Raw genomic sequence first — 27106 nt, 5'->3', positions numbered from 1 at the left:
AATGCAGCCAGAACGATTTTGCAATTCCCATTTTGAAAACTTGATAAATACAAAGAAAAAAGGTGCCCAAAGGTTGACTCTAAAATTTCGCAAAACGAATCAAAGATGGGTCTTTTGAGGAAAACCTGGAAAGCCAGAATTAAATGCGAGGAGCGTTTGAAAATGAGCGCGGAATAATCCTGATAACTAGAGTCCCCTTAAAATTTTCTGCGTACCTCTCGAGCCTACCCCAATACATCTTAGCCCCCGATAGTTCTAACTCGGACCACATTCGTTAACTCGGACCACTTTCGTCGATCATGGTTGTATTACACTATCCGCTCCTTGCCCCCCCCCCCCCCCCCCCGCTTTAGGAGACACCCACGAGCAAGCAGATTTTTAAACGCCCCCACCCTTTATGTTCTTCGGGGTCCTAGCTTTATAAATGTTTGTATGACCTGTTCTTATGCTAGTTTAATCAAACTCTAAAGATAAATATGAATAAATTTATTTAATCAACATAAATAATCATAAATAAAAAATACACTATACAAGGACATTAACAGGTATCTGGATTTGTATAAATGTAACGTAGATTGCTACAAAATTTCTTCCCAGTAATGGCAATATTGCTTAAGCCACCTGACAATAAAACACTGGCCAATTAGTAAGCGTGTAAGCTGTATGATTCTTATTGATTAAAAAACTATTGCTTGACAGATGACTTAAGCAACTTCAGTATCTCTCGAGGTGCAGTTTACTTCGAATCTAGCCTTCTTTAGCATTGTTGATCATTGGTAAAGACAGTGTTTGTAGTTGAACTTGAATATATCAAATTTTATGTAATCTACTGTACATAAAAAGCTTTGAATACCTTGGGTTGTGTAACTGTTATATATAACGTTAAAATTCTATTTGGAGGTATATTATGAAGATGAGAAAAAGGTACGAGATAAAACATTGATGCTTTTTTTTTCTGCATTATCGCTCTCGTGTTTGGTTCGACCAGCCTATTGAAAATAAATTGCTCGAACCTGTTGGCCTAAACGAAACAACATATTGGCTTTATTCTCGCAAACCAGAGACTTGATTTTTCAATGACATGTTTCTATTCGATACAGTTGCATGACAAATTTAACACACATGCTTAGTCACACCATGGAAAGCTTAACAAATCACATTATTTTTTCAAAAACTTGGCAGCAATTTGTTAGTAGTTCTTAAACAGTAGTATAAGCATTTCGTTCTACACAGATTTGTTGCCTTCAGTAGGATGACATAGAGCACTAGCTATTGCAGTAGTGTAGACATACTCCTTTTCCCATACACGCTTCCAAATATACAGGGACGCCGGAATGAATAGAGGGGCAAGGGGCAGGCTTCAGTAAGGGGGCATTTGATAAATAATTCCCAGCTTCTACTGATTTTTCATAGTTCTGTCTCGAATTTCTTTAGGCATCTTAGAAAAAGCCTTAATTTTGGCACACCAAGTTTCGAGAGATGAATCTCTTTGATAATCACAAAATGCTGATGTCGAGGGCTATTTGTTGAAAAGGGCACTTTGATACCCTCGCCCCTCCTATCAAAGGGTAGAAGAGATGGTTGACCCCAATGTTCCGACGTCTATGAAAACATATCCAGTGATACGCAATTTATCTCATCGCTCCCATTTCTTTGTGAAACCACATTCAGTTTTGCATGGCGAAAATGCTTAAGACACCCTCCTTTCCGACTCAGCTTGCCTCGCAAGTGTTTGATGCCGAATACAGGCCTGGTTGAATTGACTCTGGACTTGGAAATTGAGCTTTCATAATACTCAGAAGCAGCGAGACCTTAGGGGTACAACCCTACAATAATTGGCTAACAGCTAACAAGAAGCACAGAGGCCTTGCTTTTCTCCCAGCCACCCTCCTATACCCCCTACGAATTTCATTCCAGTGGCCCTTAGCCACTAGCACCCACCTAGATAACTGCTTCAACAACTGAAGGCCGATTTCCACTAGGCGAATTCTTTCGCGCATAAATATTCGAAGCGATAGAGTAGGACCGTGATCTACTTTCTGCGAATCGAATTTCTTCGCTGCAAAATCTGAGAACATTACACCACGCATGCTCACATTGGCAAAAATTCGATTCGCGCGAAAGAATTCATCTAGTGGAAATCGGCCTTTACTTTATTATCCGATTATTTTCAGATTTTGGACCAATATCGAGCGTGATAGTTTACTTATTCCAAGCTGTTTAAATATAAACTCAAGTTTGGCCTAATGAACCAACAGAATTTCGAGTAAACCAAACATTGCCATATGTCAATATAAGTGAAGCCAGGAAAGAATAACACAAGAACTCCAAGTCGGAAAAATGTTTGTACGCTTGGAAATTTGAGCATCGTCAACAAATATTTTTCTCTGTTTTTGGGCTTTTGACCACACGCAACAGACGTTTTGGCGGGCAGAATTTGAAAGTGACCCACGGTATGGTTTTTGCGAAATTGCAATTATAAACGGGGTTCTGTTAAAAGGTCTTCATAAAAGATGCCAAACAACCAAATAATCTGACTGATATACATGGACTGCGTGCAAAGAAAAATAAGGTTAAAGGGAAAAGCTGAAATGGCAAAATTTGGCACACGCTGTATGGATGCCAGGGTGCGCAGCCCCCGCTTTTTCAGTAAATTATACTTGCTTTTATTGAAAAAGAAAAGCATTTCTATTAGCCTCTCGCCCCCTTGAAGTTCGGCGTGAAGTTTGTGACAAGAGGTTTTGTGACGTTTCCACGGGCGTTCACGGTTGTGTAGGCGTCGTTGTGCAGGTGTCATTTCTGAGAGGCTTAAGAAATACACGTTCTGCTAAACAGACTATCTACTACAGTATCTTCTGTCACTGGGAAAAAAACAAAAACAACTTGCAGAGCTGCAAAAAGTTGTTGACCTTCCTCCAAACTTGAATCTATGCTCTCAACCTGCCTCATTTTAACACAATATATAATTACTCGAAAATGGCTCGACGGTGTTTTGTGAGCCAGACAAAAGCCTGTAATTAGGGATCTACCCATATCATTTGTCTGTTTGAGCGCAAGTGTCAGGGCTCTAACCAGGCTTTAATACACCAATTCGACTTACGGCCTCGTTTTGAAAATTTCTTTTAATCTAATTATACGACTTTCTAAAGCTCAGATTTGGTTTTATCACCATAATTTTAGGCCGGATGCAATTTTTCATATTGTTTGTGCTTGTATTTTAGATTTTACGGAGAAATGAAGTTTGAAAACTTTTAAGGGATTTGACCGCAAAAAATCATTCGGGGGGAAACTTTACCCCCCTAGTCGCCAATCACGGTCAAATCCCTTATAAAATTTTTATCTTTTTGTCATCATAAAATCAATATCGTGAGCAATACCATAATGAAAACTTCAAAGTATACTAAAATCATTGCTCGCAATTCAAATCTGAGGTCAAAAATTTTGTAAAAAATAGATTGAAAATTTTTTCAAAATGAGGCCTTAAGTCGAATTGGTCTATACAAGGGACGCCACAGTCTTAAGAAAGCGATCCATAAATTGAAATGTATTGGGGCAGGGAAGGGGGAAAACAAAGGGCTCAAGGTAAGAACATCTAAAATCTACTGGGAGTCCAAAAATGTACTCCCGTTTGCAAAATCGCCAAAATGATTCACTTAATTTAAAAACAAATTAAAAGATGAGCTTTGCCTGCAAAAATAATTTTTTTTGATCTACTAGCAAGAGAATGGAATTTGAAGATCTGCATTACGATAAAATTGTGATGATTTTGCAAACAGAAGTACTTTTCTGGGACACCCAGAAGATATTTATTTCTTGATTTTAATGTACAGGCTAACAAGCTAACAAAACATGTCCAAATGCGCTGACCTAATAATTTCATTGAATGTCTGGATTGCTAAATGGTCAGAAAAAAGGCAGCCGGGCGTTTTTCTCTTTTTAATCTAGAAATGACTACCGACTCTGTCTTATTTGCACGTGTGACAAACCTGCCATCAAGTGCTGCCTCTCCTATACGACCAGCTTTATCAACGGTGGACCACTCCAGTGTATAGTATCCTAATTGTTTACTCTGATGCAAAAGAGCTGATACCCAGTACATTTCTCAAAATTTTTCCTCACTGTCACAAAAATGTTTCCTCACTGTCCTCACTGTCACTAAAGTCTTTGCAGTAACTTCCACCATGTCATTTCACTTCAAATATAAAGGACCATATTTTAAGAGCTATTTGTTGGGATTTGATGTGTTGTGCCAGAAAAACCATCATTTTATGTTTTGATGTTCCTTTGAGAATGTTCATACGTTCTACAGTAAATCACTCTTAATTTATAAAAAAAATTAGAAGGTTATTACACATAATAACCTATCATTATGTTTACTTGTATGATTTCTATCCTCAGCTTCCCATGCAGTGATATGTCAGTTGTCTTGCTTGAGTCCTCAATCATTGCTAAAACCTTAATATCTTCCTAAGACCATTGTGCAAAGAATTTACTGTTTAATTTTTTCTGCACTTCAAATTAAAGCTTTACAAAGCTCACTTTCCCTTATTTTTCTTCTTTGATATAGTTTTGGAATATAACCTCACCAGCTGCATACAGTTGACATGATTCTTAATGGTTCTACGTATTTATTGATGATTTATTTTCCACACTTTTAAGAACTATACTAACAATATATAATTTAATTTTTGTCAACAAAACTTTCTCAATTTTTGACTAAAACCTTCCTCCAAACCAGGTTTGTAGGTGTGCAATGTTTTTGCGTCTCTGACAACTTGTGTGTCGAATTGGAGACGCCAGAGCTTACCACGCAGGAATTAAACAAATCTCACAACGCATTTTTGCGCAATATCTGTCTAGCTCAATAGGTGTCTATTGTCATTTGCGTTGCAAGTAATGCGCATATTCACTGCATGGTAATGAACGCAAACGTTTTATCTCTCTTGTGCCGTGAAGCGATCCCACACAAACTTGTATGTTCAAATACAACTATAAAGACATTTGGTCAAGTTATTAATTTAAAGGCAAGTATTCAGGAGCAGATGCAGAGGGCAGAGTCAATTTGTTACTATCCAGGGGCGTATTATCTGGGACTGTGTTACTAAGAGAAGAACAAGAATATTTTCCAGCTAGATTTATTCTGCAACTGCCCTGAAATCCGCCCTTTCTGCGGCATTGATTGCACTTTGCGTAGCCTGCGTTCAGACTCTTAACCCATTAAGGCGGGAGGTTAGGCCAGAGCTTGCCGAGCTGCACGACTCAAGCACGGCACGGTTTCAAGCGTCGAACTTGTCATGTACCGAACTCAATGCATAATTATATTTAGTTTATTTTCCTTCCCAGAATTAATTTCTTTCTTTGAGGGCGCATGCGTTTCAAACAAATATTTGAGATTGCGAGCCTTAACCAAGATACTTCATGTAACATTCCTAAAATCCATTTGGCCCGACATAATTAAGTTCGACGTTGGAAACTGGAGTCGCGCTAACCATGCTCAAGTGTCGCTCCAAACACAGTTAGGTTCGGCACATGAGAAGTGCGACGTTTGGACCAGGCCTAAGACATTGTATGATTCAGGAATCTTCAAATCAACAAGCTGCCATCTGCCATCTGCTATTCAAATCAACAATCTGCCATAATCATCATTTATACGGAAAAACTACGCACTGTAACGGAGCAGGTATATGTGGTACCTCAGTAGTTGGATTCCTTTTTCGCAACTAAGATCCTCCCTTTGTTGTATTTACATTTTCACGTATAGATTTAACATATACAGACTTTTGGAAAGTTTGGCCTTGGCAACAACTAAATTAAAGTTTTTCATTATCTCTCATAAACGCATCTTTCCAATTAATGCCTCACTCCAATTAATATCGGTCTCTCTCTCTAATAGGAGCCTCTCTCTCTCTCTCTCTAATAAATGCATCTCTCTGCTGTAAACGGATATCTCTAATAAATTCTTCTCTCTTATAAACGCCACTCGCTCTAAAAAATACCTATCTCTTCTCTCTCTTATAAACAGATCTTTTCAATAAAGCCTCCCTCTCATAAACGCCTCTCTCTAATTAACACCACTCATTCTAATAAACGCTTCTATCTAACAATTGGATCTCTCCAATAAATGCCTTTCTCTAAAAAACACCTCTCTCTAATAAACGGTCATCTCCAATAAATGCCTCCCTCTGATAAGTAATACTATTCTCCCTACAAAAATAGATGTAAAGCCTTCAGTTATAAATGTCTATCTCTAATAAATTCCTCTCTCTAACAGATGGCCAGATCCATAACTTTCTAACAAGGGCTATTCTGTAGGAAGACTCGGCAACCAGAATGTCCCAACTGCAATTGTTAACGAGAAATCAAGTTGTTTAGTTGCAGTGGATTTTGGAATTTATTTCATACTGAAATATTTATATTTTTCGCATTTATGAAGATAATTGTGGTTGTTCTATCTTTTGTTGCGTGTTATTGTACCATCTTATCCTCATAGCCTCAAAACATTCCATCCGTGAAGGTCACGGGGCTGGGAGCTGCGAGCAAAACACAAAATAGTCGGATGACTTGGTTCAATGCATTTACTTTTATCGTGAAGCACTTTGTTTTGAAATTGAAAAAACCATTATGGATTATGTCTTATTCATGTTGAGAATCAATTAATTATTTTCGTGTATGCCGACGGGTAAATCTGTTTTGAGGTGGTTTCAAGCCCCTCAATAAATTACAAGGCTTCGCATAAGCAGCAGATAAGGAGTAAATAGAAAATCATGGAACTTTCCTTTTTTATTTTAGTGTTCTTGTCGCTGCATTGTATTGGACTAAAGAGTGAAGACAGCAAGAATGAGGTTTGTATAGGAGTTTACAGCTTATTTCGTCGAGCTTCAAGTTGCATTTCTCACAAATATCAACATAATTTTACTGTAGTGTGGTTTGGCTGACAGATGGTAGCTTTCTGAATGTGAATTCTTCACGACTCGCATTTAAACAACCCCAGCTGGCACTCGAATGCACCGAAATAGATATATTCTGTTTGTAAAGTGTGTAATGTGTAAACAGAAAAACACATGTGATACACAATTTCCCTGTGAACTTGTCAACATTATGTTCTAAGCTAAGATAGGTGAACACCAGAACGCCAAAAGTGTTGAAAATAAGCAACTTTCTTCGATTGCTTAATAACTATAACACGTTGAGTATTTAGTTAGAAACGCTTTGACACAACATATGAAGGGTGAGATAAGAATGGGAAATGGCTTGGAAAAATAAAGGTTGCCCATATCGTCCAACTCTTCATCAGCTGCTCATATGAGTACCGTGAATCCTCAAATTGGCCCCCCTTGAAAAAGCCCCCCCCCCCTAAATAAGCCCCCACCCTAGAACTACAAATTGCCAATAAGCAACCCTCCCTCCTCGAATAAGCCCCCACTGCTACCGTAAATTCTCGAATTGGACCCCTCCATTTGATGATTTTTGCCATCTGAGGTTGTCTTTGGCGTTATATTGAATTACCACAACAAATTCATACTTTTGGTAGTAATTAATTAAATACTCATAAAGAAATTCCTACTAAAATAAACGAGGTCTTTTAATAATGTCTTCTTAATGTCTACAATAACCCCCCCTCGTATAAGCCCCCCTCGAAAAACCCCTTATCCAAAAATATCAAAAATAAATAAGCCCACAGGGGGCTAATTCGAGGATTTACAGTATTTCTCACTCACAAAGTATTTCTTTGTATTTGTTGCGAAGCTATGCTACAGATTGATGTTACATAACCAAATTGCTTGGAACTCAGTTTTCTGTGCTAAAACGGTTTCATTTCGCTGCATAATTTCTTAATTATATATATATAAAGGATGATACATCCAGAAACAAAATGATAACTGATAAAGTATGTTCACCGTTAAAAACCGTAAGAAACCTAAATAGAAAATACTGTGGTTCAGGGAAAGGAAAATGTTGGTGTTAAACTAGAACTTTCAGTTTAAAGAAGGCTGCCAATACTAACTAACCAGGGATGCACATTAAATTCTTCACATCACATTAAGGTTTTTGATGAAGCGATATGCTGAAGAGCAATGCTTGTCCTGCAGTAGAGGCACATTTCGTACTTCAGTTAAGCTCTGGTCGTGAAAGTGGTATAGCTACCCCTGCTTCAAACACTCGCATTCGGTTTTGATATCGCTTTGGTATAGGCAAAACTTTTTGATATTTTCTTCACCCGGAATCTCGAACAATTTTCCTTTTCCTGGCAAATATACTTCAAAGTAAAATATGTTCTTTCTGCATGTCTCACATAAATGGGGGCAGGGGTGTCACATTCCAACACCAATGCCGATCATTCTCTCAATTCTGGAAAGAAACAACCGAACCGTATAATTTTGGGGTTCTGTAAGAAAAGACTATAAGTACGAAATTACAGTTTACTTAACGTCAGACGGTAATTTCGCACCCTTCGCCATCGCAGTCAATTCAAATTTCTGCTTTATAACCAAAAATTTGAGGAGCACATGGATGTAGCGATAATAGAAAAACCGGCTGTATTCACAGGGCATGAATCAACAAGGCCCTGTGATTTTTTTTACAGTGGCCACTACCAGCCAGATCCTCCGAGAGCTTTTCTAGGGCCTGGGGCGAAAAGAATGATGGGAGCCGTTATGACGTCATTTAAACTGAGGAATTTTACTCTCGTTGTTAAGAACTCTGTTATATCTCTTCGGGACAATCAGCCCTTGCTCCACCCTCTTGGCGGGCCTGGTACCAACCAGAACCACTGATCAGTGACCAGAACGGACCATGCCTGACTGGATATCCTGCTTCTATCTGTCGATTTTAACAAAAAAGAATTTACTGACTTTTTGCCGACAGACTGGATGGCTGCGGTTAACCTTTACACTCTGTTAAAATTGTGCTTTTAGTAGCTTCAAGCTTGACGAATAGCGATTTGTCGTTTCCGTGTCCTCTGTAGACTGCGTCATGGTCGATTTCGTGTACCGTAAAAAGGAATTTTAAGATTAATTCAAGCTTTTAATCGCGACACTGTGTACCCTGGCGATGCTTTCATTCGATTTACACTTATGCATAAAAAAATCACAGAGCTAAGCGTCTAGAATAATAAAAAACACAGTGAAAAGCTTCCAAAATCGGTCATTTTTCGCTCATCTTCAAGAGGAACTTTGTTAAAAAATTGTAGTACGTTCGAAGACAATTGTTGTAGAAACATTGTTTTCCAGAGTTTCAAGAGTCACCGCACTAAGCTTCAAGTTTGCACAAAAAATGACAAACGTAGCTCAGTATACGTTTTCAGATTCTTAATTTTTTGGTGGTTTAGTATAAGAGAATCTTTGTTAATTACCAACGGGCTAGCCGAAAGCTTTTCCGGGGCCTGGGGCAAAAAAAGATGGGGCAGGTGATGACGTCATTAAAATTGTGATAAGTATTGTTAGTGACTGGATCTCCTTATAACTTTGAAATACACTTTGAAAATCAGAAGTTTTATTTTTGGAAACTAGGATTGGTAGCTTGAATCTGTAATAATTTTATTCATGATGTGAATTAACTATTTTGATCTGTACCGCAAGAGCAACTCGGTTCCTTACTCTAAGGAAAAATGGCGGATAACCTATTTATTTTCTTGTCATTCCCTATTTATCATTTTTTAGGACCCAGAGCAAACCAGAACGAGACTTTACAGATCTACACTAGCAGCCAGGGGAAGTGGGCCCGAGACACATGATCAGTTTGATGTAACGGAAAGGACAGCAGCCAGGTCTCTCAAGCGGCGACTTGGTCGACGAAAGATATCACCTCGCGTATGGGCCTATTTGCTGGCTTGTAGCAACTATTCCTTTTAATTACAATTTACTTATTGTACTTCGGAGTGCCGTTGCTCTTAGCTCAACTAATTCTAAATCTAGAAGTAACAAAATAATTCTTATATGATAATAATTGATCAATCTAAAATTTTCTTGATGATAGCTGCGAGCTAATTAAAGCAAGCCATTAACAGAGATATGCAACAGAAGTGTCCACTGAAAATTATTGGTCAGCGGAACAAAACTTTGTTAAGGAACCCTTAGAAATCTATTGAGGGAGTTCAAGTTTTCTTGCAAAAGAAGTAAAATCTGCTATACACCACGTTAGAAGCTTGGACCAAAGGAAGCCTTTTAAAGGATGACGTAACAATAAAAGTGTCTTTAACGACTGATGTTTTGAGAAATCAATTTGGATTTGCATAGCATTACCCAGATCACATTCAGCTAAAAACGGCAAAGTGAATAGCTTGTACAAGATAATCTGAGAATAAAGCCATATGAGGAATAAGCCAGAATAAAGATAATCAATGATATTTCCTGCACTGATTTACTTCTAATTCAAAATTTTGTTATTTTAGTGCTTCATCACAGGGAGTACGGTATACTGCGATTCTGGACTCAAGGTAGACAAATAAGATTTTAGATCTACAAGTTGAATATCTTTAAGAATGTCGGACGAAAAAACCACTTCAGAATGCTATGTTTCCGCTATTCCATGCCTTCCTCAAATTTTGCAATACCGAAAACTTAGTTTGGTATTTTTGTGTATATTACCTCCAATAGAATTTACGTAGATGACGCAATTATATAATTTCAACTTTGGGCTAACACAAAGTACATGCTCCAGATAGAGGCTCTAATTGATCTATGAATTTTTCGCAAATTAGACTCGTAGCTGGGTGTCAAATGGCCAATTCAATGTAAAACCTTTAGCTTAATAGGGTTTCAGCTTTCGATAAGCCGAGATACAAAATCTAAGCTCAATTGACTGCCAAAGAGGACAATTTAGCAATGAATAAGAAGACATATTGAACTCGGTGTACATAATTTTTTAATAACTTTTAATTTCTTGGCTGCTATGTGACCAGAGTGTAGAACAGGGGAAAACTTAGGAGAAACAGTCCCCTTTTGAGTGCCAGATAGAAGCTCTTACCTACTTTCCGCTATCTTTTCGAGACATTTTTAACGAGGGCCCCTTTGTTCTTTTCATAGCATCATACCCCTGCAAATGACGTATAAATCTAAACCAGCATATGTGCTATAACAATAGCTTTTGACACACGCTTGTATTCCTTTTTTTTCCATTTTCCAGTTTCGAGGTGAAGGTCCAGTTGGAAGGCAAGGAAGCCCTGGCTTGCCAGGCCCAAAGGTAGGTAAGGTATGTATGCACCTCTGCACTTGGCACAGTTAATAGTACAAGAAATTGTCTTATTGCTACGTCTAGGATTGACGATTAAGATGCTTCTAATCCAAATTTACAAAAATTGGCTTTTTTTGAACTTGATGATATATGGCTGGGACCTTAACGTTGATGCACTTTAAAATTTTATCGTAACCAGGATTCAAGTGAATTCTTTTCTTCCCAACATGACATATTCTCAATATCTTTGAATCGTCAATGGCTTCCAGTCAGTGGTGTAGTGCTATCAAAATAACAAGGGGGGCTCTTGCCCAAAATGTTGCGAAAAACAATAGCAAAAGTAGTGATCTGCCAATTTTCGGCATCAACAAGGGGGGCTTAGCCCCCCTGAGCCCCCCTTGCTCTACACCCCTGCTTCCAGTATATTATAAGAAGGCATAATAATCATTTTCTTAGTAAGTATCATGGAACTCAAAGAAATCTTCCCAACACTATAGCACGGGTTGGTCAGTTAATAAAAGCTTTCTCTAGCCTGCGTCACAGGCCAAATCAATTATCTTCGATCTTGATTTGGCTTAATTTAGCTATATCCATAAATGAATTGGTGTGGAGGATTATGAAAACCTGATAACTCTGGTGAAACGCCTCGTTTTCCTTTCACGTTGCTCTTATACGTTTTTATTGTATTCAAATCCAAATTTAAACTGAGCATGAAAAAACCTCGCTTGCTAAATGCACCACTGAAATTGCTCAATCGGAATGTCACAGCTGCGAAACGAGCAGCTTAGAAGCCTAAAAGCAACCAAAAAATAGCTGAAGTTGCTATTTTGAGAAGCAGTAGGAATCTCATTTAGCTTATTCCCTCGTGTTTCTCTCAAATGTCATAAAAAATGCAAAACTACTGTTTTATTGCAAATAATTGAAATATTGTGAATTTGCAGGTGTAGGGACTTTGATCTTAAAATGCGATTTCGTGTTTCACGAAAAAGAAATTTTGTATTCCATTCATTTAGTATTTTCTTGAGGAAATCTGAAACATTTCAAAATTTGTTGGGGTATAGGAGGAGAAGGGCACTGGGTTACAAAAAGGAGCCAACTTTCACAAAGTTCTTAAGACAACGCTCCTAAGAAAAGGGACATATCTCCAAATGTTGGTGGCATGTTTTCCCCGAGGGGTAATTCTCTCTTGTAAAAAGCGTACGAGATTTTCCCCAAAACAAAAGGATTTCTGGGGATTTTCAGCTAAAACAATAGGATTTTCACAAAAGGTGTACGAGATTTTTGTAGAGTGATTTGCCCCTCGATTTTCCCTGTGCCGCATGAGTCTGGGCAGCTTATATGAGGACGAAAAAATTTAATAAAGCAACATATGCTACATGGGTGTTTCTAAAAAGACTCCCGAGGGTAAAAATTAAAGGCATTGAGTCATGATAAATAGAGTAATGATTCCATGACTGCGATGCTATTGGTTGAACTGGAACTGGTCACATGAACTCACCTCGTACTGATTGACAAAACAATTTTCATTAATAGCAAGTTGTCAACAACGGATGCCAATATCACATGAAACAGCATCGATCACGCCGAAACCAAATGACCCCTATAGAGAAGGCCTATATACCATGACTCAATGCCTTTATGTATTTTATGTATGATCATTTCTGTATTAATTAATAAGATGTGTTCTTATTGCTTTAGGGAGACAAAGGATTCCGCGGAAGCCCGGGACGACCAGGACCAGATGGACCGGTAGGGATTCTTCAGTTTAAAATACGAGACAGCGGCAGAAGTCGTGGTGAAACTACAACAAAATTATTTTGTGTAAACAGGACATCAAAATTACTGTTCAAGGTCCTGAAAACAGTCTTCGAAGAGTGAAAGAAAGTAAAAAATAGGGAGGGAAATTGCAAACTCCCCAGTTCTTACTTTCTTTTAACTCTCTGACGCTCTTGTACCAAATGCATATTGCCAAAAAGGACCGCGCACCAGTCAAAAGGCGAGGGGCTAAAATGGGGAGTTTACGATGAAAAATGGGGAGGGGCTGAAAAATATTTGAGGTCACGCCCACTAGAAAGCCGATAAACGCACCTTTAAAAAATACTTGATTATTTCTACTGAATTTTTATAAAGAATCTGGTTTAGAAAAGATATCAATAACTATAAAAATAGACAAAATTATCTTGAGAGTAACAAAACACCAAGCTAACCAAGTTAAAAATACTTCATATCGTTAAACAAGATAAAACTCATAGAAAATGAAAAAAAAGTTAACAGTCAGGAAGAACTGCTAATACAAAGGAGTTACCTATCCAAAGTTGCGTTAGAGTCAACCTTTCAAAAACGTGTCTAGCCTTTTATTGCAAAAAAGGGGGCTTGCTGGTGTGCCACGAGAAATTGTCTGGGGTTTCCAATTTCACCTAATTGGCCTAAAAAGACTTAGGTTCACATTGAGCGAATAGAAATATTTCATCGTATATAAAACTACCTTTTCTTTGTAATTTTTTTATTCTTATCAAGACAATTCGATGATAATAACTTTTTATTGTGAATTTAGGCCACAAAGTTTCATTTGTTAACATTTTCTGTTGGTGTTATGCAGGCCCGTAGACAGTTAAACTGGATTGGAGAGGGGACATTGATAAAAATATAGCTTTTTCTATACCTGCCTTACGAAATACTGTCAGATCAAGCTGCGATAATAAGATCTTCAAACACAATTTTTGCAAATTATTGGGGGCATTGCCCCCTCCTGTCCCCAGTGTCTACGGGTCTGGTGGTGTGCCTCTGGATATTTTGAATGAAAAAAAGGGACCATGGTTGAATAAGGTTGACAAACACTGATCTAACGTATGTTATTAGTTAGTTGTAACTGCATATTAGTTTCTGAAAAACCAAGTAGGGAAAACCACTTTATTCTATGTCTAGTTTTATCCCCCTGCTCTCGAGGTTGGTCCAATTAGAACTTTCAAAGAATGGTATAAACATTGTTTTGTCACTTTGTATAACGAGGGTGTTATCTGCAACTGAATATTGGAGTGTAGAGTGTTTGTCTCTGTTTTTTTTTCTTCAATTAAAAGCACAGAGGATGCTTTCCTCCTATATAACAAAAAGGCAGGGCATAAATACACGCACATCCAGCAAACAAAAATTTTCCAGCATTTTGTTTCCTAGATTTCTTTGGTTTTAGTATCAGGGCACAAATATTTACTTGGGAAACTAAAATCAATCTTTACACTATCGTATAATGAAAACATATCATTGTTAAACTCAATCCATTGTTGCAAATAACAATATATTCTATTCAGCAAGGAGAACGAGGCAAGCGGGGACCTGAGGGCGTTCAAGGAAAAAAGGGCACGAAAGGGGAAAAGGTGAGCTACAAGTAAAATTTATTTTGAATTTTAGCAGCATTCAAAGTTAAACTAGAAGTATCTATGACGCAAGCAATTACGTGGCCTCTTGATTAGTCGTAGCAACCATGGCAAGGCTCTTTCCTAAAGTACCTTCTAGCACGACGTTGGTCTAGCATTTTCAAAAACAGGATGAAAAGCAATGAATAAAATAGCTAAACTTTGAAATCTAGTATTGATAAATTTGAGGGGGTATTCTGAAGAAAAGGGAGTTATTTTCCTGCTTTTCAAAAGGAGGCTCACTAGAGAAGGTTGAATTAGAAGAAAAAGGGATTAAAGAGAAGGCTTGTTTAATACAGAATTTGCGTTGACATCTTCTTAGAATTTCCTGGAAGAACATGATAGTTCAGTGACATTTTCCTTTGCACCTAGGGTGATCGTGGTCGGATGGGGCCGCAAGGGCACCCAGGCATACCTTCAAATTGCCGTCTGGTACCACCAAGAGCTTACAACTGCCCTAGAGGCGAAACCGGGCCTGCTGGAATCAAAGGCTCTCAGGGGATTGAAGGCAACATCGGTGAAAAAGGTGATAATGGGTATACTGGAGGAGCTGGAGATAGGGGAAGCAGAGGCTCTCCTGGCATCCCAGGAGGTATTGGCCTTTATGGAGCGTTGAGATTGAATGGATCGTGTAGGCAGTTACGCTCGCAATGGGTAATCCCCAACCTATCACCGATTGGCCGTTTAAAAACTGAATGTGCCTTTCGGGAGTATCTGTTATCTCTTCAAATTGAAGCAGATGATAAAAATGAAAAAATACGGTACAATTACAAATGCTGCCCTTTTAAGGCATCTGATGTGCGGATGACTTCATTCTAAGATCTTCGATGTTTGTGAATTATTATAACTGGTTAATTCGCAATCGAGAGGTTTGGGTATCACCAAGATGTCTCTTGGACTTGGATTGGAAATCTTCGAACCGATAATGAAGGCTGTGATGCAGTGAACAGTTGAAGGCAAGCTGTGCGAGGAACAGTTGCAAGCAAACACATTCATGGCGTATATAGGATAAAATACTGAGTTCCCATTCTCAGTGGTGGCCTCACAATCATGTTTTGTGCAAAATATAGATGATGAATCTTGATGGAAAATGAAATACAAACAATAAGATTACAACATTTGACTTCGTCATGATTCTTGAAGAGCTCCGGTTGCCAGAAGAGACTTGTATGTTAATGGTGACATTCTTTATTTGCTACATCTCAATTTTCTATTCAGAAACCTTTAAGACGTTTTGACTTAAATCGGCTTTAAATTGTTCAACCGGAAAATGAAAACCAAAGATCAAGTTCTATTGCATCTTTTTATTCTTTCATAACATGGACCATCTAAGCATGTCCGATCAACAATGTTGACATGTCCCATCTATGCACGTCCCACTTAACTATGTCCCGTCGATAAAAGCCCCATCTAGGCATGTTTCATTAAAACATTCCCTAACTAAGCATTTTCCGTTTCAGTATGTTCAATCTAAATTGTCCCATTTAAAAATTTCTAATCCAAGCATGTCACATCTAAGCTGGTCCAATTTAAAACATGTCCTATTTAAGAAGGTCTCATTTAAGACATGTCCCATCTATGCACGTACCCCTTAACTATGTCCCGTCGATAAAAGCCCCCATCTAGGCATGTTCCATTAAAACATTCCCTAACTAAGCATTTTCCGTTTCAGTATGTTCAATCTGAACTGTCCCATTTAAACATTTCTAATCCAAGCAGGTCCTATTTAAAACATGTCCCAACTAGGCATATTCCACCCGAGCGTGTTCCCTCATAACATGTTCTATCTAGCAAGTCACATTTTAAAGTGTTGATTAGTATTCTAAAGTAACAGTAATAGCAATCGATGCCATTTTTTGCCTGTCAAAGGGTTTCGTATGTTTTTTTGACTGGAAGAGGAAAATGCAATCTTATGGTATGTTGATTCCACAGTGTCTTGAAAGAGCCACTGGTAAGATCAAAAATATACCTTAGAAAACTATAAAAGGGCGCCGGCCCAACAGCCTTACGAAACTATTTCATTTCTCGAAACTACTGACAATCATATTGGCATTAATGGGTTTTTGAAGATCCTTCGGCATCTGCTTGCAGGTCCAAATCGGACTAGCTGTGCTACACCTGCGCAAAAAAATCTTATTAGAGCGGCAGGCTTTTCTTGCAAACAACAAAAAGGGTCTTGCTCAACATAAATCGAGGTTGATATTTGCTTCGATGTTAACGATTTACAATAACGTGTGTTTGTACTGCGAAAAACCACCTGAAAGAAACTGCAGATTAGGAGCCTCGAGTATGTTTTTTTGCCAATTAAGCACATTCAGTATAAGAACCATGAATCGACGAAAAACCATTGGTCAAACGGGTTCAATTAGGCCTACTTGGCGAAACAAATCTGCCTTGACCAGGACACGGGAGAGTTTCTTAAGGAGCACTTCTTTGCTAAATTGTTCAAATTAGCAAGATTCAAGAAAACCTTATCTAAAAAGCAAGTTGAGCTTCGAGCTTTTTGAAAGGAGCAAAGAACGAAAGCCAACGTTAAGTTTGAAAATTGAATTTTGGTTTTGAATAGAGAATTCCTTGCAAAATACACAAAATATCGTGGTTGCTACTGGATTTTTACAAACCAGGCAAAATATTTTCGATACAGAGCACTTGTTTCGAAAATTGATAACATTCCGACGTACTTTGGGATAGGAAAGCACCAAAGGAAATGAAAAGTTTTATAAATAAACAGTTTACTGCTTAGGAATTTATCTAATCCTTGTTTTGAGTAAGCAGATCAGGCAAAGTAAGAAAAACATAACAAAATGATAGAAGCTTGTTGTGTGATTTAACTAAAAGCAAAACAATTTGTCGAAAGGCTGTACCCGCTATGGACCAACTGAAAGGAGCCCTTCGACCTCAGTGAATAAAGACACGGACAATGTCAACAAGCACTACACATGAAGCAGATTAGTTGTCAAACGATTGCATTATTTGTTGCTGTGAAGAACCTTATAACTGGTTTCGTTACGCTCCTTTGTCACAGGGAAAATTAGCTCCTGAAATTTGTGGATGGGTTTCTTTTGTTTAGGGACAATTAACAAAGAGAAGTTTTACTCCATATTGGCTTGACTCTTGGAACTCTTCACAACAAATCTTTCTTCTTTTGAGCTTATGCAGTCCAGGATTGGCACGTTTTAAGGACTATTCTTACTGGCCCTCGATTTTTCTAGAAGCATCTCCAGAAAAAGGCTACTAGATTTTCTCATGAACAGCTTCTTACAAACAAAAGAAATGTATTGTTGGTATCACTTGGGTTCTCTGTTATTTTAGGTGACAGGATTAAAAGGGCAGCGACAAATTTACAATCAATTCCTCCGCAATTATTAGAATTCCTCATAGCATTAATTTATTGTATTAGGATGAATAAAAAAAAATTATTCAGAGAAAGAAACCTTTAACCAAAGGTTTGTGTATCAAAATGCAAAAGATGAGCTTGGAAGCGCTTAAAATCAGAACATAAATATCGCTTTGATTTTTGAAAAAATTCTACATGCAAGAGCCATGACAGATTTATCTTGACTTAGGAGCCATTTGGCGCTCACGAGTTTGAAAAATTATTAAATTAAATTCATGGCTAGCCGGATGAAAAACTGCAGAGATCCAGGAACCGAAAAAAATGAACAAGGATACGTATATTTCGATGTTAAATCGTGGACTTTACAGCTTTACTTTGAGTTGAATGCATTTTCCCGAAACATCTAAAGTCTTGTGGTCATACACCACGCTTTAAAAATTGCTATCTATGGAGACGGAGATGTGAAATTTGCGTTTCAGATTTTCAAGCTTTTTTGCGCTTGTCGCAGAAAATTGTTTGAGTATAAAGTAAATAGTAATGAATAAGGGATTTAAGATCGAAACTAAAACAGAACGGCATAGTAAGGCAGTTGATTGGCTGTTCTTTGACCAATCAAAACCCTCTAACCCGTGATGATGTCGAATAGAATAGCCAAACATATGAAATTTCCTGTGCTTCATATTATAACCAAATTTGGATAAAAAATATCCTTAGACATAAACATGACTACTTGGAAATATAAGTGTAATTATTATAATTTGCACATATAATCAAACATTTTGACAACAGCATCGCTGAAAGTGGGCTTTAAAATTTTGTTTAAGAACTCTTCAATTAAAGAAATTTCATCACACAGTGACGAAAACAAATTGAAAGATCTACTCACAGAGGTAAAAGGGCGATCAAATTTCGCCAAAATTCGTGTGGCCGGTTGCCTTTGCATGTGATTGTGCATCCGCTTGGCCAACAAGCACCTTCTGACAGGCGAGACATCGCAATTTGAACCCGCCCAAGTCAGTATATTGTCGATTCTATAACAAAATGTGAAATTATCTTTAGATGATTAGTGGCATAATACCAAATATATACCATCCAAGAACTCACATCATACAAAACATTTTGCTTCCGCTGTCCTGCAACACTTTAGAAGCTATCCGCACGGACTAAACAGGATTTTGGTATAGCCTTTGGTGCTACTGTACTGTTTTTTGTTAAGGTCAATGGGTAGCCATGCCTATCATGCTCCCATTGGCATCGTCTTTGTAATCTTGTTCTTGTAAAATTTACTTTTTTAGACTGTGTATAAAAAACACACACTTTGGAATTTAAGAAAGAAAACTTTAACCCAGTCAAGAAATCAAGGAAATCCTTCGGAACAACGTCTACACGGAGGATGTTATTTCCACTTCTGTGAAGGAAAAGAAACTTTAGTTGAACAGAAAAATTTAGAGCCTAATTTAGATTGGTCTTTGCAACCGGAGCGGAGCCAGCTCACACAAAAGTGGCCATAAAAAAGGGAACCAATCAAACACACAATTCTTCCAATCAAACACACAATTCTTCCAGTCACATCATTTCGATCCCCATCTGGATATAAACGTCTGCTTACATTCAGTCATTTTCCGTTGATTATACTCCGAGGTTTGCTGGATAGAAAGCTACTTAAATATACTATGTTTCCACTTTTGCTTGCAATTTGAGAAGAATAAGGTAGAATGGGTATTGATAGAATGGGGAGGAATTACCCCCAAAAGCCTCCTTGATACTGTAACTGCTTTGCAACTTGATGAAAATCGACAAATTATGAAAATGAAAAGATTGCCTTCATAGAAAGTGGTTATACCAAGGTAATAATGTTGATCGTTTGCAGCATACACCGTAAATTAGATATAAAAGCTGCGAACCCCAGAAGCTGTGATACAATATTAAGATGAAATATTAATGAACCTGTGATACAATATTAATGGGTCATCTTTATAATGGGTAATAAGTCGAATCCTGGGATCACAACATATAAACTAAAAATTGTCTAAATATTCTATCTTAACTTTTGATAGACAATAGTCTCTTCATAAGCTAAATAATCAAATACTCAAAATTATTACAATAAGACTCTTTCAATCAGTCAAAAATGATATTCTTTTCAGGAATCTAGATGCCCTGGTGGCACCCAACGAGGATTTTCTCAGAAGAACTATAGCCTTACGTTGTGTCTGGATTTGCTTGATAAGTTAGACTGTGTGTTCATAATTCCTTAAAATACACATAAACCGATACCTGTCGAGCTTCGCTTGATATTGATAGTGCTTCCACAAGAACTGTGTCGTCATCACATGGAAAGATCGTTTGCACAGGCAAAGTGGGGTTGGTTTTACAGTCCTTGACAAGGGGGTCATAATGTATTCCATCGTATATCAAGAAGACTCTATTTTTGTAATTCTTGTTTTCACCTAGAAGTAGGAAACGTTTAGAAGCAAAATATAGAAAATAGAAGGAGTTTTTTGCATTAATAGAAGAAAATGTATAGAAATATTAAATGAAAAATATAATGATATTTTTCAAATAACAGGAAGCATTGCCTAGAGTATATTTTGACGGATAACCTGCAAGAATCATAAGAGCGTGGACAAAATATTGTTATGAAACAAGAATGAATTTCAAGCAGGAAACGTCCAAAACTTTGTATCTACCCAACTTTCTTTCACTGAGAGATGCAAAAAAGAAAGGCACTTGGAGGATGATCCAGAGTAAAAGGGTTGGTTGTATATACCCCGATCTACGGCTTCGGCAATCGATCAATAATTACTACATCATACAAGAAACTACTTACCAAATTTATCTATTCTTCCTGTTTGTATATCAACAACATCAATTTCAGTTTCGTAGTATTTTGACAAACTAGTTATCTCGATCGCCCCTAGAACAAAAAGCAACTCCACATCATAGTGCTTTTATTTCTACGTTTCATTAAGGGGGCTACAGTATAGAAAATGAAAACACAGTATGCACGATTGGTGAAATTTTTGCTGACATATAGTGTAGATGAAACTACAGGTAAAAATAAAATCGAAATTCAACTTCACATTTATTGTTTGCAATTGCAGACAATTAATAACTAAGAACGATAATAAACAAGAGCAAAAAACAATCAACACTGAGCAGTTGCCAATAACTATTGCGTTATAGCTACAGAAGTCTGTGACGTATACCAAAAGATAAAGTCATCAAATCATCAACCGATCAAGTTGTTTTGGACGAGCAGATTTAGAGAGGCAGTGGAAGAGGAGCAGTAGGGGAACAGTAGGGAGAAGCAAAGATAGAAGCAGGAACCAGAAGATAGCAGTTTAAGTAAGCATTAGGGGGGCTCTGTAGGGGAAGCAGTAGGGGAGCCAGTAAGGAGAATCAGAGGGGGGGGGGTAAGCAGACTAGACCAAAAAGTGGGATTGCATCACAGCAAGAAAAGAAGCTATGGCACAAATTTCTAGCAGGATTTTGGGGTGTTCCAAAAACAATGCAGAATATGTTTTCTTATCGAAAGCAAAAAATCTCAAAATTGCACAAAATTATAAACGTTTGCAACATGCTGAAAGCCCATTTTCGTACCCAGGACGGGATCAAAATCCATAGAGTGGCTTTTATTTATCAGAAAGAGGGACTCAAGTTTAGCAATCTGTTGATGCACCAATTCACTTCTACAGCATTGCATCAGTTGAAACAAACAGCAAAGAGGGGAATGATGGCGAAACTGATGGCTATGATTATTATGGTGTAAAATAGACTATATAATCATGATGATCATAATGATTAACACTATCGGTATTAATTTGATTAGGCCTTCAAGAGATCTCACCTCCCCAATTAGACGGATTTAACAGCCAATCGCAATACTCTTTCACGGGCTTTCCGAGCAGTGCTTCATTGAAGTTAGCTGGATCACTAATGATGCAGTTAGCAGCAAGACTTCTCATCTCCGAAGCAAGTGAGGTATCACCACCAAACAACAGAAAACTACACAGAGACAACAATAACATCTCAGAAAGCTTTTCAAAAATGGTTAAAGCATCTTTGCAATGGGTCTTTGCAATGAGCCTTTGCAAGTAAGTCGAGAAAATTTCGACCAGACTGTATTTGCAGAAAACAACTAAAGAATATATTATATAAACCAAAAGGTTCCTGATACCCCATCAGCAGTTTGGACTTCGACTTTCAGTATTTCAAACATTTCAAAGTAGCAAGAAAAGGGTGCATCTATTCTTTTTGTTAAATTCCAAAACAAAAGGTCAGAAAAACATTGCTAAACTTGAGTTATTGGTCCTACTTGAAAGACTTATGTTTAGCCATGTTTTTCACATGCTAAACAATTTTGGCACCAAGCTTTTCCCAATCTTTGCCACTGTAATGTCTGTGATTTTCACCATTATTATGTCTGAACCCTAGCACCACCCCCAGGCCTTAGCTTGTACAGTATTTTGAGTTTTACTTTATTTTAGCTACATAAACAAAGAATAGGTCCATATGAACAAAGCACATGTTTAAAGACAATTTTTTATCTGCATAAAAACAGGAAAATGTTGCATAATTATTTACCTTAAGCTAGCAAATAAACACGAGTTATCTGCTGGCACCACACTGAAAGGGAAAACAACCAAGCTATAATTGGTGAATGCCAAGTGTATCATTTTGCGTTTGAAATATCATCCATATCATATGATACTGAAGGATCATATCTATGCAGGAAATCAGCAAAGCCAAATACAAAAGTGCTTTTGATTATTAAGATGATAAGTAAGTTATCTACTTATATTAGATAGTGATACAAAATAAGGTGCTAAAAGCCAAAACCAAATGTAATTGTAATATGAAATTAAATGCTGTCCTTTTTTGTTTCATCTTAAAGCTTTATTTGTGAGCATTTTATGTTTGCTGATATCTGACTCTGGGTCAATGTTATGCCTCTCAAAATTCTTAAGTTTTAAAGGGAGAAATAAAAAAATATGAGTGTTAGCAAAACCTTGGTAACTTACTGTCTTCTTAAGGATGATTTTTCGTATTTTTGTTGAGGTACTGGAGAAACTTCTACTACAGCTGGGACCTCTTTATTTTCCTCAACAATTAGGGTGTCACCTGATTTTACCTCAAGTGCCGGAATGGTCTGATTTGTGTCCTGTATCCGCAGTTCCTTTGGAGGAAATCCACATAAAACTGGGGGAAAAGAATACATAATCACATAGAGGATGGGAGAAGTATAAAAGAACAAAATCCCCTTTCATTTTAAAAAGAATTAAGTCCATCTATTGCTTCCAAAAAACACAGAGTATCTTTTCGCAGTAGCAGGCGCCTATGCTATTCTTCGTTGTCAAAAAATCAATTACCAAATTTACTGTCTAATTCAATAATGGGATGCCCGCTACACATCTAGTTTAACTTTCAAGAGTTTCTCCTTTAAAAGATTCTCACTAACAGGCCCCATACTTATTCATATTTCTCTAGTTCTTGACTTAGTACTCTATTGTATTCTATGTTGTGTTCAATTTTTTTATTGAAAAATAAGAAACTGAAACTGAACTATTGACAAGTTAAAAGTATTTTCAGTGCAGTATGAAATGTTCTCTTTGATAACTCATTACACATTTAACACTCTTTTACATGCAATACATATCTCTATAATTCATACCAGCAGAAAATGATCCCATCTTGAATCATTTGATAAATCATTTGAGATTGAATAATTCTTCTGGTTTTAATAAATGCATGAGTATACAAAGACCTAAATTGACATGAATTTGTTGTTTATATTTGTGTGCTATTTTTCATTGAATCTGCTTCAACTTCAACGTCTTTATCTATGTTTAGGTAGTTTTGAGGCCATTATCAAACCCTATTACTGTAGGCCTTTAAATGGGCCTTAATTTTTGTCAGAATTTAAGCGTAAAGTGGGAAGCTTGAACTAAAAAATGTTCAAAAAGACCACACAAAAATTTAGGCTTACTTACTTCTTTGCCTATGTGGTGCAACCCCAGTAATAATAAAAAGCTGCTCCTGCAATTGTGCTATGGATGATTTACTTGTTAAACCACTGACAACTTTTCGTTGGCCACCTTTAAATTGACATCTTAGAACCTAATTCATAAAAAATGAAGAAATTATTACCAGTAAACCAATCATAGGTTAGAATCTTAAAAAAGCTCAAATGGGGAGAAAGATAAGCTAAACACTAGAAAAAATTCAACCTGGAAGTGGTGTTTCTAAACCTCGGCAGTTATTAATCAATTTTAGTGATTGTTGCTTTAAGAATGGTGTTTATAAAGAATGTTGCCTTTAACTGTATTTTAGTTTCTTTTTTCTTACTGTAAGATACGATACATGTAACCTTTATCATCAATTTGCACCTGCATTCATTCGTAGATGCCACTGACCAATCCATTACCACAATGCCCCCTCAATGTTCCCTGTAATTTTCAATCCATTTTTTTCATTTTTTTCAGCTTCTCATTTGACACGAAAATGTTCAATCTAATCATGGATCAGTGGCATCTTCTAGCACTTTTTATTCATTGATCGATTATTTCTTGCACTCTGAGCATTATACGGATAATCTGTCCTGCTCATCCTTCATTTCTTTATGAAGCAAAAGAATTGTGTTGCATTTGCGAATTCTTTGATCTTTATGTCTGACCCAATCCCCAATCCACATTCCTTCCTGTGTATGGGGAAGATATCCTCATCCCCAACATGACTGATTTCAGTAACCCCCATACAATAACTTTTAAAACTCTACCTGTGGCAGTTTCTTATAAAATCATTTCAAAGGTCTCTCTTGCAAAAATTGTGTCCAAATGCAAAAATTGCTATCATATTGGAAATTGGGCCAAAGCTTTCAGTTTATTTAAAGCATTAAAAAGTTTATCCTGTTTGCCTAGCTCTCAAACCATATTTCTGGTGACATTTTTCTTCATAATGAACTTCCCTTCACAAAAAACAAAGATGCATTCTGGTTGACTTTTTAATTCTGACGATTTCAGTAACTTTGTGAGGGATGGAGCTTATTAGCCTTGATAAGATCTATCCACATTGATTTGCTGAGCTTTGTTGATAATATTTTCTTGAAGCTATAACAATATATATGAACAAACGTAAACTAAATGTACCCCTTTCTTTGCTATCCTGATTCCAAGTATTTAGAAGAATAAAATATATTGGTCTAGCTGCTTACGCAACGCATGCTGTTCATCTCTATCGAACACAAAGGCACATATGACATAGGACTTTGTCAAAAAAGCAATTTGTAATTGGAGGCTGTAATGTAATTTCCACTTTAACACCGCCCTCCTCTTCTCTAATTTCAGACTTGTTTTCAAATTCAATTCATATTTAGCAACAATTTACAAAATTAGATGTCAATAAAGCGATTAATATTGAAGTATAATTAGCAAATTACAATAGCATAACAAATTTTAAGTGGCGTGGCGTGGCCATTCTCGCTGGTGGGGGGGGGGGGGGTGTAAGAGATGCAAAACCATATTTTACCCAGAAATTCTTTTGCTTGCTACATTAATATTTTGTTATAAATTTAATTCTACCGACGAGTTCTCTGAAAGTTGAGGGGCTGTACACTTTCCGCACGCTACGCCCCTGCTTGTTTTGCACTCTTTTCTTACGAAAAGTGTATCTGAAACAACATTGTCGTGACTGTGCTAAAGAAGAGAAAAAGTGGCCGAATTTGGGCTTACCAGATTGTCCGCCATTGTTGTTTCTTTTCACTTGCAAAAATTGTTTTTCCCGCCTCGATTTCAAATTTCCGTCCAATAAAAGCAACCACAACAACGAGTTGGAACCTTCAGGGCGAAAACAAACACCTCAACCCACCCCCCTCCCCCATGTAACTTTTCAGAAATCTTTAAACTCTCCGCTTTTATCGACGGCCTTGAAAATCACGATGGGTGTATTTCAAGGGGTCAAAAGATGAAGGCTACAGCATAACTTCAAACATTTGCAGTGGGATCTTTTCATAGATACAGTTCGGATAGGTGCTTGCTTGAGTCAAACATGACTTATCATAATTATGTCTATATTTGGATCACTGCTCTTATCACTTTTTAACAGCTTGACTAGATATGTAAACAGAAAGTAAACTTTTGCGTCTAAAGGAACACGAGTGTTATATTAAACCAAAAACAAAATATTGGTAGCAAGACACCCGATTCATTTGAGCCTCCCATTAGTAAGACCTGGATATTGTTTTACTGGTAATCATATGTTCCAACCCTCCCGATATGACCGGGAGACTCCCGATTTCAGACGTCATCTCCCGACCTCCCGACAATTAAAAAATCCTCCCGATTTTTGAAAAAAACTTATATTAAAAATAAAAAGCTGGTATAAAATAAAGAAGAATCAAGATCACTGTCAACAGTGCAACCTTCTCATAAAGGACGAAACGATTCGATTTATTCACAACATTACAATAGTTACGACATCGGATAAAGCCAGACGCCAAACTGCCAGAAGCCAGACGCCAAACATTTTTACATTTGTTGTTGATTATTCATCATAAAAGATAACCTTTCTTATAATTTCAAACTAATCTAATATCTGATCAATTGATTACGTAGAACTGTTTTTCTACTAACATATTACAAACAGAGAAATTAAAGAATCCTGAGCCATTTTGAGGCCTCAGAAATGACAAAATGTCAGGAGCTTCCGGGGGCTTCGCCCCCTCTACCCCTTCCATCGCGCTGCCCTGGACCCACTGGGGGGGTCAGAGCGTTCCCCAGACCCTCAGCTATAATTTTTAGCTCGCTCCGCTCGCGATGTCTCCCGCTTTTCCTTCTCTACAGGTTGGAAGGTATGGGTAATGTGTATCTGCTTAGACTGCTCCGTACTGAGGGGAGGGACTTAATCACCTGTCAAAACTAAAAAACCTCTTTATAAAATCACGGCGTTAGTTATTTTATCAGGGGCTATAGGAAATAAATCTGGTTGAGGAACGCAAATTTTCCTTGGACTGGTTGAGGATGAGTAAAATGTGAGCGGAGAAATGGGCTTCGGAGAAAACTACTCAAGGGAACTTCTGTGAATTTTTTAGTCAAAGAAACAAAACTTTACAGGAAGAAACTAAGTAGGAAACTGAAGACTGACTTGGGGCAAAAGGGTCACAGCTTGCAATTGTAGGGGATGGAAGGAA

At 37.4% G+C, this 27106-nt stretch overlaps 2 protein-coding genes across 5 annotated transcripts in view; one reads left to right on the top strand and one right to left on the bottom strand.

Moving 5' to 3' along the window:
• The window catches only part of LOC135680894 (ubiquitin thioesterase OTU1), a 44028-nt gene extending 18237 nt beyond the window's left edge, over positions 1-25791 (bottom strand). Inside the window, exons 1-9 of one of the 3 annotated variants that reach the window (XM_089113857.1) lie at positions 25650-25791; positions 23913-24039; positions 22944-23121; positions 22507-22548; positions 21770-21927; positions 20750-20836; positions 20197-20369; positions 19665-19703; positions 18806-18950 (exon numbers count right to left, since the gene is read on the bottom strand). In XM_089113857.1, the coding sequence (XP_088969983.1) occupies positions 18822-18950; positions 19665-19703; positions 20197-20369; positions 20750-20836; positions 21770-21927; positions 22507-22548; positions 22944-23121; positions 23913-24039; positions 25650-25664 (948 nt within the window). In that variant the 5' untranslated portion in view covers positions 25665-25791 and the 3' untranslated portion in view covers positions 18806-18821. Of the gene's footprint in view, positions 1-7069; positions 18951-19664; positions 19704-20196; positions 20370-20749; positions 20837-21769; positions 21928-22506; positions 22549-22943; positions 23122-23912; positions 24040-25649 lie in introns of those variants that run through there. The other 2 variants (XM_089113856.1, XM_065195115.2) reach the window with 2 other exon arrangements.
• On the top strand, positions 6591-15877 carry LOC135680897 (uncharacterized). 2 transcript variants are annotated; one of them, XM_065195118.2, is made up of 7 exons: positions 6591-6842; positions 9660-9809; positions 10391-10435; positions 11125-11181; positions 12871-12921; positions 14478-14543; positions 14955-15877. In XM_065195118.2, the coding sequence occupies exons 1-7, from the start codon at positions 6765-6767 to the stop codon at positions 15399-15401; spliced, it is 894 nt and encodes a 297-aa protein (XP_065051190.2). In that variant the 5' UTR covers positions 6591-6764; the 3' UTR covers positions 15402-15877. The 2 variants fall into 2 exon arrangements, with proteins under 2 accessions (XP_065051190.2, XP_065051189.2); XM_065195117.2 differs by having other exon boundaries at positions 6592-6842; positions 11125-11190.
• Positions 25792-27106: the final 1315 nt, after the last annotated feature.

This window comes from Rhopilema esculentum, chromosome 18, assembly GCF_057945365.1.
Source record: "Rhopilema esculentum isolate cy_ngs chromosome 18, ASM5794536v1, whole genome shotgun sequence".
In the NCBI taxonomy this organism is placed as follows: domain Eukaryota; kingdom Metazoa; phylum Cnidaria; class Scyphozoa; order Rhizostomeae; family Rhizostomatidae; genus Rhopilema; species Rhopilema esculentum.
Note: the sequence above shows the minus strand (reverse complement) of the source record. Positions and strands in the feature narration are given on the sequence as shown.